Raw genomic sequence first — 20,789 nt, 5'->3', positions numbered from 1 at the left:
TCTGATGAGGGGGTCCAGGTGCTGGCAGATCAGAGGGGCCAGTAGCACTCAGGTGGATGCTGCCTCCGGATTCTTGTGGCTTTGCACCAGCTACTGGCTTTTGTCCGGTCTCTAGATTAATTTTTCAGAGTTAGTGTTAGTTCAGGTTAGATAAAGATAATGAAAGTTTCCTAATCCTCTTAAAGAAGATTTATTTGGCTGAGTAGAAAGCTCTCGGAATACAATAAAGCGTGTATAAAACCAGGACCTAATCTTTCCTTTAATTTCAAACAGCTGATGGGTATTGATTTTGCAATGAGCAAATCTGAAAACTTTCTCAGCCTCACCATGTCTCCGAGAAGCCCCCAACAGAGTTATGTATGTATTTATGTACCCTTCTCATTGGCAGGAGGCAGGGGTTGATTGTGGTCACCTATCCAACAGGTTTTCCTGCCTGGTGGTTGTGGGAGTGTGTTGGGAAACCTTGGATTGTGTGCACCAGGCTGTGGGGAAGAAGGGGAGTGTTCACCTCGGGAAGAGGGGAGTGGAGATCACTGGAAGCATCCCTCCATCCCCTTGTTCGGAGCTGTCCCTCTCCCCCTTTTGAGCTGTATGCGAGCTGTCCATCTGTGAGCTTTAATCTGTTTATCCTGTCTGCTCTCTAATCGTGCTAATCCATCCAGTCAACACCGGTGAAGTATCTGAGTGCTTTGCACCTAATGAAGTCAGGTGAATGACAGCGATGCTCAGCACCCGCCGCCCTCACCCCTTTTTCAGGGTGATGCAGGCACTTGCCAGGCTTGGGCAGGTGAAGGTGAGAGAGAGTTTGTGTCCAGAGTGACTGTCCGGTGGTGAGGCATTCCTAACTGTGCTGGGGAAAGTTTTTTTCCTGGCGTGAGCAAGTCCTGTTGAATTGCTCCCACCGCAGCGATGACTCTGGTTCTCAGCAGTGTCGCTTCTCCACAGCTAGAGGGAAGCCTGAGAGGAACTGGGGGTGCAGGCACAGGTCAAGTGGCCTGTGCTGAGCAGAGTCTGTACTTCCCTTCCAATGTGTTCAGCTCAAACCACATGGTTTGCCTAAGCTGGGTTGCTGAGAAAATCCATCTGTAGGTGCCTTTGATGGTGGTGATGAGAGAGGAAAATCCTCCTGTGCTCTGTTCCTGGTCCAGCCTGAGGAAGAGAAGGTTGTATGGAGCCTTCCAGTATCTGAAGGAGCCTACAAGGAAGTCGGAGAGGGACCCTTCATCAGGAACTGTAGTTAAAAGGAGTAATGGGTTCAAACTGAAAGGGGAAATTTAGGCTTGATGTAAAGAAGAAATTCCTCCCTGTGAGGGTGCTGAGGGCCTGGCACAGGGTGCCCAGAGAAGATGTGGATGCCTCATTCCTGGAAGTGTTCAAGGTCAGGTTGGATAGGGTTTGGAGCAACCTGGGATAGTGGAAGGCGTCCCTGCCCATGGCAGGGTGTTGGAACAAGATGAGCTTTAAGGTCACTTCTAACCCAAGCCATTCTACCATTCAGCTCCACTGCAGTTCCTTGGTGGCTAAATTGTGGTTTCTGTGATGGTGAATCACAGTCCTTAGCTCAGAGCTGAGAGGAAAGGAGGGATTTTCCAAAGATGGATTTTGTTCTGGCTCTTACTGCAAGCAGAGCACACACTTTACAGGGATGGGAGCAAAGCCCTGTTTCTGGCCTCGGAAATGAAGTTTAGGTCTGTCCTCTGTTTGTTGCCCTCCCTGTGCCAGCGGGATGACAAACAAGCAGTAATGACCAGTTAGCAGCTATATTCAAGTCAATTAATTTCTATTTGTATTTTGCAAAACTATAAGTTGGCCGGAGAGAGTATTGATTCTTTGTCCCCGTGTTCATTTGGGTTTTAATTGTGCTACTGCAGGGCCTGGCCTTCCCTCCCAGCAACCCAGCAATAAATCTGCCAGGGAATCGCCGTCAACAGTAAATGTGTCTCTTAGTAGCACTATTAATATGTCTCTTGCATTGGTTCATTGCAAGAGCTGTTAACAGGGTTTATAAGAGCGTAGATGGCAGGAAGCCAGAGGGTTTTTTTTGTCTCCCTTTTCCTCTTTTTGTCAGGAGCTGCCTCGTGATGAAGGGATGGATGCTTTCAGAGACATGCATGATGCTTTTGGCACGCTGGTGTGTTCTGGGGAGAATTCGGGATGCAGAGAGAACAGGCATTTAAGCTCATATAAGTAGGAGATGAACCACCTCATGCTCCTCTTGTCATAAAGGCTGGAGTGGAGCTGAAGGGGGGTGGACCTTGGTGAGCCCTCCTGCCTCTCTGGGGTGAGCACTGTGAAGGCCACTTCTCAAAAGGGGGAGAGGGAGTGAGAGCTCCTGGGAGGTGCAGGCTTGCAAGGAGGAGCTGGGAGACCTTAATGGCATCGTGCTGCAGGATGGTTTTGGTGTGAGGAGTGTGTTAGACTGTAGGCAGGATGCAGCCCTGCCTTCATGGCTCGGGCTGCTTCAGGGTGTACTTCAGTCTGAAACATGGAGCTCAGGGTCAGTGTTTTGGTGGAGGCTGTGAGCTTGGGATCCCATCTGGTGGAGATTTTGGTGGTAAACCTTGGTACTGGGCCATCCTTACCTAACAGATGTATTTGGTATTCCTCAGGTGTCCTCTGTTTCTGATTCATTTAGAGAACCCTTCCCTGTACTGCCTAATCCTACTTGCCACAGATTTTCACTGAAGCCTGTCCCAGCGGTTGGCATTGTTACTGTTGTTTCTGGTTGGCACAATCCATTTCCCATCTTGGTGTTCGCTGCTTTCCTTGTCCAGGTTTGGAAGGACCATGGCCTTCATTTACAGGGTGTGGTTGTGTGGTGTGTTATTCAAATGCACCTAAGGATGCTGTCCTGGAGCTGGTCCTGTGTCTCACCCACTGCCTCTCAAAGCAGACCTAGCTTCTCAGTGAGTGTTTCAAAACCAAACAGAGTCTTTTATTTTTCCCTTGTGATAACAACTGGCTCCTTAAGGCTTTCAAATGGTCACCCCTCCCCCACAAGCCATCCCCATTGAGATCTTTTTCTTCAAAGGGAAAAGACTGGATGAAAAGGAGCAACCAGGCCCCTATCTCAACCTTCCTTTCTCCCTGAAGTGGCAGAGGATGGGCAGGAGAGTGAAAATGGCCAAATGTAGGTGATGCAGGAGCAATGTGGCAGTGAATTCAAAGCCAAAGCAGCCCATCAAAAATCTGGAAGGAATAGCAAAGATTGAAGAAGGAAGCAACTGGAAGGGGAATAAAAACAAAAAAAAAAAGGATGAGAAGAAAAGCCCAGAGACCCTGGAACAAAGGAAAGAGAAGGAAATGTGCACACACAGAAAAGCACCAGAGCATCAAAAGGGCAGGAGGCAGCAAAGGGGAGAAATGAAAGAGTAATGAAGGAGTGAGGGCAGGGAGAGGGGGAAGGTCTGGAAGGAGGAAGAGTTGGACTGGCAGGCAGAAAACAGCACACACCGCCCAGACAGGAGCAACCGCTGTCCCTAAAGTGCCTGCCATGATGTCCTGCCCTGAAATCCGGATGGGAAAACGGGAAAGGGACAGGATGGGGTACACCCAGACAGCATCCTCAGGCTCCCATTCTCAAAGCTGCTTGAAATTGGTGAAAAGGAGCCATCAGGATGTGCCACAGGGACCAGCAGCATCAGATGATTAATTACTGCAAAAAAACAAAACTGGGGAAGAGGAGGGAGAACTGGCGAAGTTGTTTCCCCATTATACTTCCAAACAGAAAGAACGTTTTAGCTTGCGCACAAATAGCTCCCTGGGAAGCACTCTCACTTCCTAATTGTTCATAAATTTACTGACAGGTGGTTACACAGTAGGTATAACACTGTGAGTTTCGGTTTTATTGCTTTCCCTGTCTCAGTGTGAAAACTTGGAGGAAAAGGATGCGCTGCGAGCAGTCGGGTGAGTCCGCCTGGCAAAGGGTGCTCGGTGCCTCTATTTCATTTTTGACATGTTCCATCCCATAAAAGGATGCCACAGAGAGTGTTTTACTGGGGGAAGGCTGTGAAAAGAGGGTGTTCAAGACACGGGAAAGGGAAAATATTCCCAAAATGCAGTGCCTGTAGAAAAAGTGAGGCCATGACACGCCGCTCGCTTGGCAGGGAAATTCGACAAAAATCATTTTGTAGACCAAACTGTAGCTTTTAGAAGTGTTTAATCCATTATCTCAATAAAATCACCTCTGATGAGCCTCTCAGACTGAGCTGCCACCAGGAAGGTTAGATCAGAGGTGATTGTCATCGCTGCTGAGAAGCCACCGATGTCACCTCATTGCCCCAGTCACCTCCCCCGTGGGAACACTGAGGTGCATTTGCACTGGGTTACTCTGTGTGTCCTTGCAGGTGTCTCCTGCACCCCAAAAGCAGTGAGCTGGAGAGAGGGAAAACATCCATTTCCATCTGCCAGCCAGGAGCTGGCTCTCAGGGGCCCTATTTAAGGGCATCAGCCCCAAACAGGAGCTGTTCTAGGGAAGGTCTCGTATTGCTGGTGCCTTCAGCAGACACACACGGACTGGAGGAGGCCCCAGTGCCACCCTGCTGTGCTTCTCATCAGCAAAGGAGATGGAAAGCACAGGCAAAATGTGAGCTTTCAGCATATTTGCCTCCTTTGTGCTGACTTTCTGTACGCTAATGAGACCTTGCACGGTGACACCTCTGACAGCCCCATCCTGCCTGTGCCGGGGAGCCTTGTGCAGAGCTGGAGATGCCTGGGGCTATAGGCAGCTGGGGTGCTGTGAAGGGAGGCAGTGTCATCTCCTGCAGGCATCCGACCCCTGCTAGGGTGACAGTCCCCCTCCCTGCCGGTGACAGCATCACCTGTCACAGGACACAGCTGGACACTGCAGCTGGAGAGCTGAGGGAGCTGCATGAACACTGCACCTCCCCAAAATCGGAGGTGTGTGAGAGGGGATGGAAAGCAAGGTGCCAGGGCAGAACCACAACGTTCTGTAGGTGTGACGGTGTCCAGGAAGGCTTCAGAACTCTGAAGATGAGCTGTCCCTCTCTACTGTCCCTATGGGGACCTGTCCCCCAAGTCAAGGTGGACAAGTGGCTGTTGCCTGGCAGTTTGAGGAGCCCAGAGGTATCCATCCATCATCTTCCCTTACCAGCAGTGTAGGAAGAGGTCTCTTTTAATGGATTAGGAGCTAATGATGTGGAGGAGGGACATCAGTTGCATGTGTCAGCTGCAGTGCTCATGCAGGCTCTCTGCTCTGAGGCGTGCAGCAGTAATGATCTGGCAGCTAAAAATAATCCAGGGCCACGGCAGCGAGTGCCTCCGGTAGGGATCGGCTCTCTGGAGCGGCCGGGGGATGAGTCAGCCTGCACGCGGTCATGTGCGTCAGCGGTGTGTGTAGTCACTGATCACGCAGCCATTCCCGAGGTGCTGTTTCTTCCCGCACGGTTTAGTAGGGAAGGGGCGTCCCCGCCGGCAGTGACCATCCCTCCTCACGCTTGGGTGTCCAGTAGTGGCTCGCCAGGTTCGAGCTTTCCCATTGCTTTTGTCCCCAGATGGGACAACAAGTGCGAAGCCATCACTGGTGGCCAGAGCGGATGGCGGGATGGAGCATACTGGGGAGAGCCCCACAGATACCCCGAGTATTGCACGTAGCATCACAGAACACGGTAGCATCACCAAAGTGTGATCCACGGCCAGCCCCACAGGGCCCAGTCTGGGAGGTGAGGGCAGGGATGGCACCTCACAGTTCCCACGGGTGGTGGCAGACACTGGCATGAGCCCAGAACCCACGGAGAGCGTGGATGGGCTCATCAGGCAGTTCAGGTCTCGAGTGGTAAAGGAAGGAGATAAATCACGGGCTTATTGTTATTGAATTTAGTGGCATCGCTTTCACATTCAATTTCTCTCACCAGCTTTCCGAACAAACAAGAAATTACAGTGCAAATGTATTTTTTGGCTTACCAAACCTTATGCATTAACTTCCCTGTGATTAATATTACGCAGGGTTGACGAAATCCTCTGTGCGCTGCTCGTCGCTCCAGTGAGACCACGCCACTCGTCGCTTCCCCAGGATTTATTCTGTATTCAATTTGCTTGTAGTTCTAGACTTCTACGAGGAAGGACTATGGATAAAAGGGGATAGAGGTGCTGTTCTGCCCTGTTTTTCTGACTACAGCTGTGTAGGGCAGAGGGAGAGAACTGTAGAGAACCAGAGGTAATTCAGAGAAAGGATGCTGTCACCAGGTAAAGGACTAGGAACAACACCTGCAGTCATGCTGGAGGGCCACAAGGCATTGGCAGGGCTGCCTGACCTGGGAGGGGGAGACCAAGAGGGATCTATGGGGCATGGGAGAGCCTTTGGGCTCCATGCCCAGCACTGATCCCAAGCTGTCACCACCTTGAGACACGGCAGCTTTGGTGGGATGTGCTTGTCAGGGCAGCCATGCCTTGGCCATCCCTGTCCCATGATATTGACAGGGCGTGGCTGCAGGTTGGTTTTATCCACACAGTCACATTTGTCACCAAACTCGCCCTGCCTGCATCCCTAAGTGGCCCCAGTTTCCACCCACTCCTCCCATAGGATTAAATCCTCCCATGGCAAAGCCAGTGCGTCCTTGAGACGCCATCCTTGACAGCCCAGTCAGTGGGATCTATAAAAATGTAATCAAGGTCCTTCGATGTCCTTCTCCAAGTCCTGGTAACCTCGTAGGCAACGATCGCAGTCACGGGTATTGAGCTGCCCAGTGGGGTCCCTGTGCTGTCCATGGGTGTCCCTCCACTGCCCTGCCAGCTCACAGGGACATCCCTGATTGGATTAGGGCAGGCAGTGGAAGCACAGCCGTGCTTCCCTGGCCTCTGGATGTTCGGGAAATGCAGTTCCTCACTGTGAGACCTGCTGGCATGTCTGTGTCAGCATCCTTTGCTAAGGGAGGGGCTTTCAGGCTGATGTGTGGTTTTGTGTGGCTTGGGGTTTTCTGAATGGGAGCACTGGGACTGTAGTGGTTATGGGTAGTGGTAATTTTTTCCACTGGAATGGAAGTATTTCTGTGCCCAGGAGAGGGACAGGCTCACATCTGTGCGCAGAGCACCAGTTTCTGCATCTCAATTTGTACTTGTGGTTTGGGACTCAGGGGACAGGAAAGGGATGTCAGCCTTGAACTGGAGGTGGCTGGGAGGCTGAAGATAGAACTACGACCATAATTCTGCTGATGCTCTGCATCACATGCCATTGCTCTAGTCCAGCTCCACAGCACCTGTAGGCAAGAGCACGCAAGGAAGAGACAGCCTGCCATCTGGAGCAGGGGTGGCATCCCAAGGTCTCAGCATCCACTAATGATGCTGCTGTCATCTCAGACCAAAGCTGCTCACAAGGAGGGCTGGTTTGCAAGCTCATGAGCAGATGAAAAATGCCCAGTTGTGGGAAGCCTTGTCCCAGATGTTCCAGTAGTTTTCAGATGTTCCTGGTACCAGTTTGAGGTGCTGTTATTGGAGGGGAGAGGTGCAAGGATTCTGGTAATAGGGGTTGGTGTCATCTTGTCTGAGTGAGGAAGGGCCGGCCATTCGCAGCCTTCCTGCAGCTCATTGTGGCTGCTCTGTCGGAGTTGGCCGGCTCTGCTCCGAGTGTTAACTACATTTTCTAGCAGTTGCCGGCACACACTTTTCATTTTTGGATTGCTGCTTTCCCCTGAAGGACTCAGACAATCTCCCTCTGCTATAACAGACTGTACTTCTATATTAATGTGTCAAGTTGCTGGGAAATTTACTGCTTTGCAGAACCCATAGGGCTGCAGAGCCCGCGCCGCATCTTTGCCATGGCTCCATCCTGCTGTGCCGCCTCTGCCGCGCCAGCAGGGAGGAGAACCTCCCTGGGGGTGTGAGAAGAGCTTCCTCGGGGGTGCGAGCAGAGCCAGGAAGCCGCACTTTCCCTTGCAGGCAGTGCTGGTGTTGGCCACAGTGGTTTTCAGGTGATTATCCTTGAATCCCAGCACTGTGGGAGAGCCCTGGGTGCAAGTATTGGGCATTTGATGCCACTTGACCTGAAGTCTCAGCATGTTGTGTGCTTGGGGAGGGGGCGCAGGGCATCCTTTCTGGCATTGTAGGTTGGTGTTTTGTTTGGGGAGGGTTGTTAAATACAGCCTCATCTACTCCCTAGGGCGCAGACCCTTTAGGGGCTTATGTCCGACAGCCCAGAGCGCCAGGAAGCGGCATTGGCAAGTGAGCTTTAATTGCTTTTTGCCGTGGCTGGGGATATTTATGGGTACAGAGATTGCCAAGTTATTTATTAGATGGAGTATCTGGGGATAGAGTAATATAAATCACCCTGGCCGGTATTGAAGGAGCAGACGCTCAGTAATTTAAACAGCTTTAATAAATATGCTAAAATATGAGCCTTGTCGCAGGCCATAACGAGAGCTGGTTATCGGGGTCTTGGCCACGGAGCAGGGGCTGGCACAGTGAGTGGACCCCTCCATGCCCCATATCCATGGTTGGCTCCAGTCCAAGATACTGGTTTGGAGACACGGAATTGGTGACTGGACAGGGCAATGGAGTGAACACCAGTGTCACGTGATGGGATTGGTCTCATGGCTGGGGCCTCCCAGTAGGGCCTGGCAAGCTGGTGTGTTGAAGGTGTCTTTGGTGGCCTTTATGTCTTGTAGTGCCCCCCCAGATTGTCAACATCTCGTCGGACATCACCGTGAACGAGGGCAGCAGCGTGACCCTCATGTGCCTGGCCTTCGGGAGACCGGAGCCCACCGTCACGTGGCGGCACCTCTCCGGGAAAGGTGAGCCTTTGCTTGGTGGATGAACCTCCTGGGTCTGAGGAGGGGTTGTCCTGGCCTGTAAGGAAAGGATGGATGTCCCCCTAGAGGCAGTCAGGGTGGCATTAAGGTGACTCACAGTCAGGGGTGCTGACCTGCTGGTGTGCCCTGGGACAGGGCTGAGGATGCTTGTCAAGGGCTGTCTCAAGCTTCCTGGGTGGAAGAGATGTCAAACGCGTCAGGGCAGGGGCACGGGGGAGTTCCTGGTGTGGGTGTCCATGGGTGACGGTACCACACGTTCAGTACATCCCCCAGGGCAGACCTTTGTGAGTGAGGACGAGTACCTGGAGATCACAGGCATCACACGGGAGCAGTCCGGGGAGTACGAGTGCAGCGCCGTCAACGACGTGGCCGTCCCAGACGTGCGGAAAGTCAAAGTTACCGTCAACTGTGAGTGCAAGGGATGGGGGAATGGTGCTGGGGTGGGTGCACAGGGCCCAGTGTGACACAGCACAACGTCTTCACAGACCCGCCATTCATCTCCAACGCCAAGAACACGGGCGCCTCGGTGGGCCAGAAGGGCATCCTGCAGTGCGAGGCTTCGGCCGTCCCCGTGGCAGAGTTTCAGTGGTTCAAGGAGGACACCAGGTGAGGGGCTGCAGAGGCGGTGGAGGATGGGGGGGGCAGCCGCAGCCTTGGGGTGACGAGGTGAGGAGGCAGAGGGGGGTGACAGTGCCTGAGGGTATTATGTGGAAGAAGGCTGGGATCAACTCCTTTTGGTGGGTGCTCAACTAAGGGCTGAGGAAATCCCAGAGTTGTTTCTCCCGGGGGTGGTGGCTGTGGGACACATGGATCAGGCTGGGTTATGGGATGGAGAATGGGATGAAGAGTTTGTCTTCAAAACTGGGATGCGCAAGTCCAGTGGGGGAACATGAGGGTGTATACTGGTGTTGGCTGGTGTGGAGCAAAGGAGTGCTCAGGGAGGGAGGGACAAGATACATCCCAGAGCCCCAGCCCTGTTCTCCCAGCACCGCTACCCGCGTTTCTCCACAGGTTAGCGAACGGGCTGGAGGGTGTGCGGATCGAGAGCAAGGGCCGCTTGTCCACGCTGACCTTCTTCAACGTCTCGGAGAAGGACTACGGCAACTACACGTGCGTGGCCACGAACAAGCTGGGCAACACCAACGCCAGCATCATCCTCTATGGTAGGTGCCGGTTTTTTGCAGTAAGGTGAGGTGACAAAGAGGAATAAGAGAAGGAGGGTGAAGAGGAGGCATTTGGAGAGGAAGAGGATGAAGAGGAGGAGGAGGATGAAGAGGAGTTTGAAGAGCACAGTGAAGAGGAGGAGGATGAAGAGAAAGAGGATGGCAGACGGCCAGTGGTGAAGCAATGGAGCAGAGCTGGCTGTATTTGGTGTTCCTGGTCCATCGAGGTGCCAAACAGCACAAACCCCGAGCAGTGAGGTCCTGCCAGAGGATGCTCAGAGGATGAGATCTGTATCAGCCCGACAGTGGGTGCACAGCACAGTTGGCCAACAGCCGGTTGAGCCCTGGTGTTGCTGGAGCACAGGGGTGAGGAGGGAGCCTGGCACAGGTGAGAATGCGCTCCGGGTGCATGGTGTGGGGTTTTCCCTTGTTTGCTACTGGCAGGACTGCCAGCAGGGATCACATTATGCTGGCAATAGCAGGACCGGTGACATTCAGGTCACCAGGGCAGGAAGGTGCTTGAGGAATGGTGTCATCAAGGACAGCTGTCACTGAGGAAGGTGCTGTGTACCTGTGGCCTGTCCCTTTGGCGTTCTGACAAGCTGAGAGGGCTGTCACGGTCCAAGGACAGCAGGAGCCTGCCTTTCCCCAGCAGGGCTCCAGCAGGAGGGAGAGGATGGAAGTCAGGCAGCAGGCTCGAGAAGACGTTGAGAGGGAGAAGAGTTTCCACACCAGTTTGGACTTTGGCAGCATCAGGGTGGAAAGTGGGAGCCTTGCACTGTGGTGGGGGCCTGGGGGGTGCTTGGTGATTTGGGGTGATGGGAGGGGCACATCTTTGGCTTTGGTTGTGGGGCCGGCCGGCCCATTCAGGTGTTTTCAGCTCCACTCTCTTCTGTTGGGCTCTGTAGGGTTGTGTTTGGGTCCGGTGAGTGCCAGTCTGTGGTGTTTGGGTAGGGGCTGGTCCAGGCCTTTCTATTCTAACCAGTTCTCCTCTGCCCTGGCCTGATTTCTTCTCTTTGGGTCAAAGCTTTGGGTTTTGCTCCCTCTCCACTGTTCTGTTCTCTCGTGTTTTACCTTTTTGGTGAAGAAATCTTTCCCAGTATGCAGTATAATGCAGTATTGTATAATAATATATAATACAAATATAATATGGAATAGATTATTAATAATATATCAATAACATAAGTATATTGATATGACAATATATTATTCATAAATTACATTTAATAATAGCGTCTTGTTGACTTATATCTTTATATATATATAGTTATATATATATATATATAGTTATAATATATATATTGTTCCTTATTATGTATTATGTATTATACTCACTGTATATAAATTATAATATATCAAATATACATCATTAGTTTTTATACAGTACAATATATAACTTACAATGTATATGAGGTATTACATATATATATAAATGGTTTAGTGGTTTAGGGATTACCGTGGCAGTGCTGCATTGATGGTTGGATTTGATGCTCTTAAACGTCTCCTCCAATCCTGATGATTCTATGACTCTATAAAGTAAATATTATATTTATGATATTTAGTATATAAATAAGTACATTAATTTTCCAATCCAGTTTTCCCAATATTAATTTTTTTCCATTTCCCTGTCCTGCTGGCACTCTTACACTTGCTCTCTCTCTGATGTGAGACAAAATAACATCACCTAAGTCTTTCTCTTTTCCATGACATGAAACCAGACTAAAGAAAAATTTCAGTGCAGGTGACTCCCTCTATTCAGAAGGGCCCTGGATTAGGGATTTTTGATTTTGTTCCATGCTATGGATAAGTGCAGCTATCTCATGGTTATCTTTTATTTGACATCATCTGTTTCCAGGCATTTTTCCTTCTCTCAGTAGTTAATGTTGTTCTTTACACACCCCTCCCGTGACAGCACAGCAATCCTCTCACACCAGTTATTAATTGATGCCAACATGCAGAGAAAACAAAATTTCACCTTGTTTTTATAAATTAATCCCCCAGATCCAGCAGGCTGAAGTGAAGTACATTGGAGGTGATTCCATAGCTGGCAAAGCAGGGATATTAAAAATCAAACATCCATAAAAAGTGAGACCTAGGAGCCCAATCCTGTGGCCAAGTTTAACAAACTCTCCTTGCCTTGTAGCAACTCCATTACTGTTAGTAATGGTCTGGGCAGTGGAATACTAATATTCCTCTAATCCTTGTTTTATATAAAAAGGAAGATTAGGAAAATATTTACTATTGAGACAGCAAGAAAAAGGCTTAGTAAGGAAAAGTAAAAAACTTAAAATGTTCCGTTTGTTTTCATGTGGGTATTTACCTGCACCAACACTGAAGCTTAAATTTGTCTTTGATATCCTTTGAATATTGCTGAACACTCTGAACACCTAAAGCTATTTTAATTTCATAACTTTTAATGGAGAAAAAGGCAAACAGTCATATTCTATTCCCCCTCTCCCCCCATCTTTCAAGTGTGTATTGAGTGGAACACACTGGAGCAGTGAGGAGCAGGCCATGGAGTGGGCTCAGGAAGGAATTTAAGCAGGTGGGATTCCATCCCTCCTCAAGGATTGCGCTTTTTTCATTTTGTGAACGTGTTGTGAAATTCAACAGCTTGTCAGTCAAAACTGCAGCTTCTTGGAAACACAGGGGAGAGCGGAAAAGATGGGCTCTGTGGAGAGCTTCTATTTGGATATGTGCGTGGTGTTTCTTGGACAGTCTCTACCAGCCTTTGCCAAAGGGGAGAGCAGCACAAGTGGTTGGAAATCTGCTGATTTTTTTATTTAAAAATTTCGTGTCTGGGTTCACTTTTTGATGAGAACATTGCATATTGTACTTGCTATTTTTATCTAGAGATAGGGGGAAAAAATCACCCAAACCTGGATCTTTACATCTCTTTCAAGTGCAGCGTGTTCCTCAGTCAACAAGAGAAATTCCCTCAAGCCCCCATTCCAAACTGGGAGCTCTGGGACCTTTTATTGGCCCTTTCCATTGAAGAGCTATTGGAATAAAGAGAGATGTAGACGTTTTATAAAAGTTGCCATCTGCATTTTTCTGATGTTCAGGGTCTCATTTCTAGTATGTAATCTCTGTGATTGATGATTTGGTGAGTTAACTGAATATAAGTTAAAATACCAAGTGTTAGATGTGATTTAAACCAATTATTCTATGGAGAGATAAAATCTTTTCATGCTTTATTGTGCACTCTCTTAAGAATCAGCAGCTTCAGACTAAATACATAAAAGCAAGGGAAAGCAATTATGTCTTTAAGAATAAGAGCTCTGATTCAATATTTAAAGACTGCTTGACTTAAAACATTTAAAACACAAGTCATAGACTCACAGAATGGTTTGGCCTGGAAGGGACCTTAAAGAACATCCAGTTGCACCCCCGGCCATGGGCAGGGACACCTCCCACTATCCTAGGGTGCTCCAAGCTCTGTCCAACCTGGCCTTGGGCACTTCCAGGGATCTGGGGGCAGCCACAGCTGCTCTGGGCACCCTGTGCCAGGGGCTCACTATAAATTATTTGAGTTTTGCAAAAAGAGAATCAATGCAAAATGTATGCCAAAAAAAAAAAAAAAAAAGAGGCAAGAAATGGCATGTTTGCCCCGTTGCTGTGCAGTGTCTGTGATTTCAGTGATTTTCTGTGTTTATTTGTGCACACAAACCAGTAATCTGACAAACCTAGGAGATACTACGAGAGGAAATTAGTAAGGAGAGGAGAAGGAGGCAGTGCTGTATTCAGGGAATATAAATCTGAACCAGGTCTTTTGTACAGGAGAGAAAGTAATTACCCCACATCTATTTTTGTGCATTACAGGAACTTCGAAGGGCAGGTGAATCTGTCCAAATGCTCTTTTGTGTCTGCCACCGGCACTGCTTTTCAGGTCAAGGGAGCAGCTCACACCTCATTTCATCATTCTGCAAGTCCCCACCTGCCATTATTAATACCCCACAAAAAGTCTGAGATATGTAAGCTCTGAAGTTGCTGCCAAAGAGTTCTGGGAATTGCAATCCTCAGCGTTCTTGTGCTTCAGGAATCTGTTAGTTGGCAGCTCAGGGCTCGGTGGTCACACCTTGCTGTGCCATGGCGCCACAGCCAGCCCGGCTGGAAGCAGTGGAGGGGACAGAACATTGTTGGGTGGGGAATTACAAAGGCTTCCATTCTCTCTGGTCAACAATAAAATTATTTTTTCCTGTTAATTGAGTGGATTATGCTGTGTGGATGTTCTGGGTGGGAGCAGGGCAGATGTCCAGCAGGTGGCTGGTGCTGGGGGATGGCTGTGCTGGTGCTCAGGGCCTTGTGGCTCTGGGTTGAGCCATCCCTCCCCTCAGCATCTTCTGCTCCAAGCACCCCTCAGGAAATGGCAACTTTCCTCTGGAGCCAGGCTGGGAGAGCTGGGAGTGGTCACCTGGAGGAGAGAAGGCTCCAGGGACATCTTAGAGCCCCTTCCAGGGCCTAAAGGGGCTCCAAGAGAGCTGGAGAGGGCTAAATCTTCAGATTAATTTATGTCATTGGGGTAATTTGAGGCCAGCTAATCATCATTTGCAGTTACTGTAAGCCATTTGGGTTACCTGGGGTCAAAGTCACTCTCTATAGAGTAGGACATGGTTCCTTTAGGTCTTTGGGTCAATCAATTAACATTTGTAGGTCTTTGAGGGTTACTAGAGGTCAAATATGTTCTATGCAGAGCACTTTGCGGTTACTATAAGTCATTACTGGAGGGCAACCAGTTACTATTTGGAGTTACTAGAGGTCATTGGCGGTTACTAGAGGTCAAACTCACGCTCTGCAGAGCACTTTGGGGGTTACTATGGGTCATTGGGGGTTACTTGAGGTCAACCAGTTACTATTTGGGGTTACTGTAGGTCATTGGGGTTATTAGAGGTCAAATGTGTTCTGTGCCGAGCACTTTGAGGTTATTTGAGGTCATTACTTGAGAGCAACCAGTTATGATTTGGGGTTACTAGAGGTCATTGGGGTTACTAGAGGTCATTGGGGGTTACTAGAGGTCAAACTCACTCTGTGCAGAGCACTTTTGGGGTTACTATAGGTCATTGGGGGTTACTTGAGGTCAACCAGTGGCTTATTGGGGTTACTCTAGGTCATTGGGGTTACTAGAGGTCATTGGGGTTACTAGAGGGCAAACTTGTTCTGTACAAAGCACTTTGAGGTTACTATAGGTCACTACTGGAAGGCAACCAGTTACTATTTGGGGTTACTATAGGTCACTGGGGGTTACTTGAGGTCAACCAGTGGATTTTTGGGGTTACTAGAGGTCATTGGGGTTACTAGAGGTCATTGGGGTTATTAGAGGGCAAACTTGTTCTGTGCAAAGCACTTTGAGGTTACTATAGGTCATTACTGGAGGTCAACCAGTTACTATTTGGGGTTACTATAGGTCATTGGGGGTTACTTGAGGTCAACCAGTGGCTTTTTGGGGTTACTAGAGGTCATTGGGGTTACTAGAGGTCATTGGGGTTATTAGAGGGCAAACTTGTTCTGTGCGAAGCACTTTGAGGTTACTATAGGTCATTACTGGAGGTCAACCAGTTACTATTTGGGGTTACTATAGGTCATTGGGGGTTACTTGAGGTCAACCAGTGGCTTTTTGGGGTTACTAGAGGTCATTGGGGTTACTAGAGGTCGTTGGGGTTATTAGAGGGCAAACTTGTTCTGTGCGAAGCACTTTGAGGTTACTATAGGTCATTACTGGAGGTCAACCAGTTACTATTTGGGGTTACTATAGGTCATTGGGGGTTACTTGAGGTCAACCAGTGGCTTATTGGGGTTACTCTAGGTCATTGGGGTTATTAGAGGGCAAACTTGCTCTGTGCAGAGCACTTAGAGGTTACTTGAGGTCAACTAGCTAATTTTTGGGGTGACTATAGGTCATTGGGGTTCCTTTAGGTCAGCCAATTAACAGGGGATTACTTGAGGTCACATTCCATCTCTTGTGACCATGCTGGACTTCATTGAGTTCAACCATTTTTTTTGTGCCACTATTTGAGGTCACCACCTCCAGCAGTGACACCAGCGCTTGAACCTGCGTTTGTGTCCCTGTCACGACTCCTTCTGTTCTGTTCCGCACCAAGGAACCCCCGTGTGCTATCGCTGTGGCATGCCAGGCTGCCATGGTGCCACTGTGGCGTCAATCCTGCCCTCACCCCAGCTTGCCCAGTGACTTCGAGTTCCCTTGTCACCACGTGTTGCTCATGACAGGCTCTGGCCCCTGCCCTGGCTGTGCCTCCCAGTTCCATCCTGCCACTGTCCTGTGAGCACCTGCACCTCTTGGCCTGGCTGCACATGAGCTCCTCCTGCATTCAGTTTTATGGGGAGAAGATGTAGATCCCAAGGATCTAGAGCAGAGCAAAGCTCTCCAGCTCCATCTCTTCAGGCCGGTACCTGCCAATCTCTGTGTCCCTCTGTCCATACTGACCTTTAGCTTCTGCAGCTGCAGATTTGGTGAGATGTGTCAAAGATAGCCACACAGTTTGAAACCTTAGACCAGGCTTTATTAGACAATCATTAACATCACATGTCACTCAGGGTTAGGCTTTAATCATCATCAATACACATGTAAATAATTAGTCCTTAATAAACTTGGCCTAAATTAGCTGTAAGTCTCAAACAGGAGTGCTGGTATGAGGGGGCAGAGGTTGTGCCATGGCAGCTTTAAGGTCTCAAAAGCTAAGGTTGCCTCATGGGGAAGGAAGGAAATAGCCAGGAGAGGAAGAACATAGTCATAAAGGTGGACACAAAATAAACCAAGAAGAAAACTACAAGAAAGCAATAATAAACAACTACAATAATAAATAAGCTGAGTAGGGGCAGCCAGAGCCCCAGTGCACTCACACCTCAATGCCCAGACACTGGGATTTGAGCAAAGCAGAGCCAAAATATTTGCTGGGATGCCAGGGCTAGGGAGCCTCAGTTGAGTTCTCTCCCTGTCCTGGTGGGAGCTCTTCTTTTCCCCTAGGGAGTGACAGTTCAGAGAACACACAGGAGTCACAGGCAGCCTGTGATGAAATGAGCCATCTGCCCTGATTTCGTGATCGTATCTAATTACTACTTTATTCTGTCCCTGTAGCTTTATGCTTGTCTCTTCTGTAGAGTATCTTTACAATCTTTACAAGGCCAAGCTGTCTGATACCAGAATATATTCTTCCACAGAAAAGAATTAAGAATAAATTTAAGAGAAAATACTTGTTTTATTTTTTCTAGTAATGACCCAGCACTTTGAGTTTTATTTCCTCTCTGTATTAGGTGACTTATCTGTTTGGGAACTCTCCAACTCAACCACAGTGCAGTTGCTTTAGGATAGATTATGAAATTTCTAAAAGTGTCATTAAATCAAAGCCAATAACCAGTGCAGAACTGTGAACTAGAAAACAGTGATAAGAATAAGTCACACATAAAAATCCACCATCTATAGATAGAGATGCCAGAGAAAGGCACTGATTTAGCAGTGCTTGGGCAGGTGTAAATACATAAAAGGTTAAGGCTAATCAACATTTAGTTTCAAATCTGCAGAAATTTTCACTATTTTTGTAGGTTTTGGATGATGTGCTGAGCAGCTGCCATTGGTTTGAGGGGTCAAAACCAAAGAAGAGGGAGCAGTAACAGGTCTGAGAGAAAACCAGTCTCAGAAGCCCTTTCCATTCTACCTGCCAAGGCTCTACCTGCCCCTAACAAATGCCTGTGGGTTTCCACCTTTCACATCACAAGGTCTATTCAGCGAGGAAATGTCTGATTACAGCATAGCAGTTTTACCCCTCTTGGATGATCATGTGCTCTTGTAATCAATTTTGTTTGAGCATGGGCATGACACAGCTTCTCGCTCATCACTCAATCTTCCCATCATTTCCTTCACCTTCTGGCAGTGCTTGGATTTAACATCTCGGGCTCTCCTTTGCCTCTTCCTGAATTAAGATAAATGTTCACAAAAAATCAGTAGAGAAAAAGACAAGGAATAACACCATCCTGAGGAAATGAATGTAACTGGATATGATTTCATAGAATCACAGAATGATTTGGGTTGGAAGGGGCTACAGAAAAGCTGGGGAAGCACTTTTGATAAGGGCATGGACAAGGGGGAATGGATTTAAACTGAAGGAGGATGAGTTTAGATCAGATACTGGGAAAAAAATTCTTCACTTGAGAGTGGTGAGGCCCTGGCATAAGTTGCTCAGAGAAGCTGTGGCTACCCCATCCCTGGAAGTGTTCCAGGCCAGGTTGGATGGGATTGGAAGCAACCTGGGATAGTGGGAGGTGTCCCTGCCCATGGCCGGGGGTGGAATGGGATGGGCTTTAAGATCCCTTCCAACCCAAACCATTCTGGAATTCTGTGATGAACCCATTCCAGGTGACTGACTGCAGGCCTGAGAGCATATTCACAAATGCCTCCGAATCCCATTAACTTCACACTTGTCCATGCCCTGAGTTTTGATGCTAAGACAGCTGAGCACTTACTTCTCTATTTCTTGCCTTTCAGAACTTCAGTTATGGGACTCAGACCTGCAGCTTCCCCAAATGCTTCTCCATGGCCACAGGGAGTGTGGGCAGACCCATGAGCAGAGCATGTTGTGTCTGTCTCTGCTTCCCTCACTCTGCCCAGCTGTCTCATCCCATCCTGACTGGCCTCCTGTGCACCCTGAAGCCCAAACAACAACCCGAACACCATAAAGAGCAACAAATCTCCTCTCCAGCTGTGTACCCAGATGACCAGCCTCCTCCCTGCCTGACCTGCCTGCCAAGAACCCCCAGTGACCCCAAAATGCTCCTGCATACCTGAGAATCCACATCTGCACGATGCCATTTCCTGAACCGACGATCATTTGTTACCAGTCACAAGTTGTGCCACTCTGGAGCACCAAGGTCTCTGGTCCCCAGTGGCTCTCATGTGGTGGTTTCCATCAGGACTCTCCAAAGAGGGCAACTTCCAAGCATGGTGGGGCTGGACTGACACCTGCCCAGGGCATCCTCCTCCTCCTCAGACAAGGACTGTGCCTCCTCTAAGTGTTCCTCAAGCTCTTTGCCTGCCTCCTTATCTCCTCCTCAACACTGATAATGCTCTCCAAATGATGGACAAACCCACCACGCCTCCAAGGGGGAACACAACACCCCAGTCAGCTGAGGGGTGGGATGTGAAGGGGAACTGCAGAGACAAAGGGGAGGTGGGTTCCCTTCACTCTATCACATCATCTCAGCTCTGGAACTGACGCTGTCCTTTGTTTTTCTCTTCTCTCCTCCAAACAGGGCCTGGAGCGGTGCACGACGGTGGCAACGCGGCATCCCGGGTGGCTTCTGGCCTCTGCCTCTGGGCCACCCTCCTCGCTCGCCTCCTCCTCGACTTTTGATAAGGGAGCGGAGGGTCCCGGGAGGCCTCGCCGCACCTCTCCCCCGCCGCGGGCTCGGCCGCCGCGCCGCCTGGGGACTCCTCTCCATCGGACGGGCGATGCACCGGAGGACGGGCGGCGGTGCCGAGCGTCCGAGGATGGCCCCGTCTCCCACGTGCCGGGATCGTTCTCGCCGCCGGTTACGCTGTACAGACCCCACCACGTGCCACCAGACTGTCACCCGCCACCATCGCCCCGGGAGTGTGGCCCGGCACGGACGGTGCCCCCTGAGGCTGCCTCATCTCCAACGCTGGGGGCACGGAGCCGTCGGGCCGGGTGCTGCCCAGAGCCTTCACCGGGATGTCCGTCTCGTCGTCTCACTAAGCCGCCTATGCCCAAAAAGACCCCAAGGTTGAAGCCTCCTGGCTCTGCCTTCAGCCCTCTTGGTCCTGAATGTCAGTTCTCGTCGCCAAAGCTCCTCCCTAAGCACCCCGATGTCGCCAGCCCCCCCTCACCTGCCTCTGCTCCTGACAGGGTGCTCGCTGGCCCTTTCGGAGAGGGTCACCCGACACAACCTGTTGTCCTTCAAGGGTCACGCACTTCCCACTGCTCTTTATTCCAGCTGACATCGTACCCCTGTGCTTCCCACTAAAACCCCCTCACCTTCCTGAGGACACGAGGCTGCTCTCCCAGGAATGTGAGCCCTGGGGACTGCCACCAGCCCACCTAGGGACTAGAGTCTTCTTGCTGCATCGGACAGCCAGGCCCTCACTCTTTGCTCCGGATCCCAGCCCACTCTGCTGCTGCCCCCCATGATGGCAGGGGCTGCCCCATGGCTCTCACCTTGATGCTCTGCCAGCACTTTTTGGGGAGGTTTCTCTGGGCTTGTTTTCCAAGCACTTTCCAACCTGCACATCAAAAGCACAGCACCACCAGCGCAGGGCAGAGGCTCTGAACGACAAAGCGAAACACCAGCTGACAAGGCGCTTTTGCTACAGTTCTGACGCTCATGACTGTCTGTATCTCTGCCCCTCTGAGGGCCCTGAGCTGCAATGTTCTCACTCTGCCTTGTCTCACGCCCACCATGTGCCCCTGCCTGAGGAAAGTCTGATGTGTCTGACCCTGTGGAGGAGGCCTGGGCTCTGTCAGTTTGCTGTGCTGGCACAGCAGGGACAAGGATGGCTCCAATGCTCCCTGCTGCAAATTGCCTGAGACACCAAAACAGACACACCCAGACTCTGCCCTCTGCCTCTTCCAGCCACCCTGGGAGCTACCACCCATGGTGGCGGTAGCCATGTCATCTCCCTGCATATGGAATTGTGCTCCTGATGGCCTTGTGCACCATGGACGCCCTTGCCTGGTACTTTGTGGCAGCCCTGAGCCTTCTTGGCACTCCATGGCCACCCAGGAATGCTTTGGGGCCACAGTCTGGGGATGGACACTCCCATCCTGCTCCTGAAACGTCACACATGGCACCGGACCCTACTGCTGCGACAGGGAGACTCGACAACAGCCAGGCACCG

At 50.1% G+C, this 20,789-nt stretch overlaps 1 protein-coding gene across 2 annotated transcripts in view; it reads left to right on the top strand.

Moving 5' to 3' along the window:
• The window catches only part of LOC309582106 (opioid-binding protein/cell adhesion molecule homolog), a gene marked incomplete at both ends in the record, with an annotated part of 103,189 nt that extends 83,902 nt beyond the window's left edge, over positions 1–19,287 (top strand). The window contains 5 exons of one of the 2 annotated variants that reach the window (XM_082297120.1): positions 8,619–8,744; positions 9,036–9,170; positions 9,248–9,368; positions 9,774–9,925; positions 19,187–19,287. In XM_082297120.1, the coding sequence (XP_082153246.1) occupies positions 8,619–8,744; positions 9,036–9,170; positions 9,248–9,368; positions 9,774–9,925; positions 19,187–19,287 (635 nt within the window). Of the gene's footprint in view, positions 1–8,618; positions 8,745–9,023; positions 9,171–9,247; positions 9,369–9,773; positions 9,926–19,186 lie in introns of both variants that reach the window. The other variant, XM_082297119.1, reaches the window with a different exon arrangement.
• Positions 19,288–20,789: the final 1,502 nt, after the last annotated feature.

This window comes from Coloeus monedula (genome assembly GCF_965178545.1).
Source record: "Coloeus monedula genome assembly, chromosome: 25".
NCBI classification, from domain to species: Eukaryota; Metazoa; Chordata; class Aves; order Passeriformes; family Corvidae; genus Coloeus; species Coloeus monedula.
The sequence above is the reverse complement of the archived record's forward strand: the minus strand, read 5'-3'. Positions and strand labels throughout refer to the sequence as shown.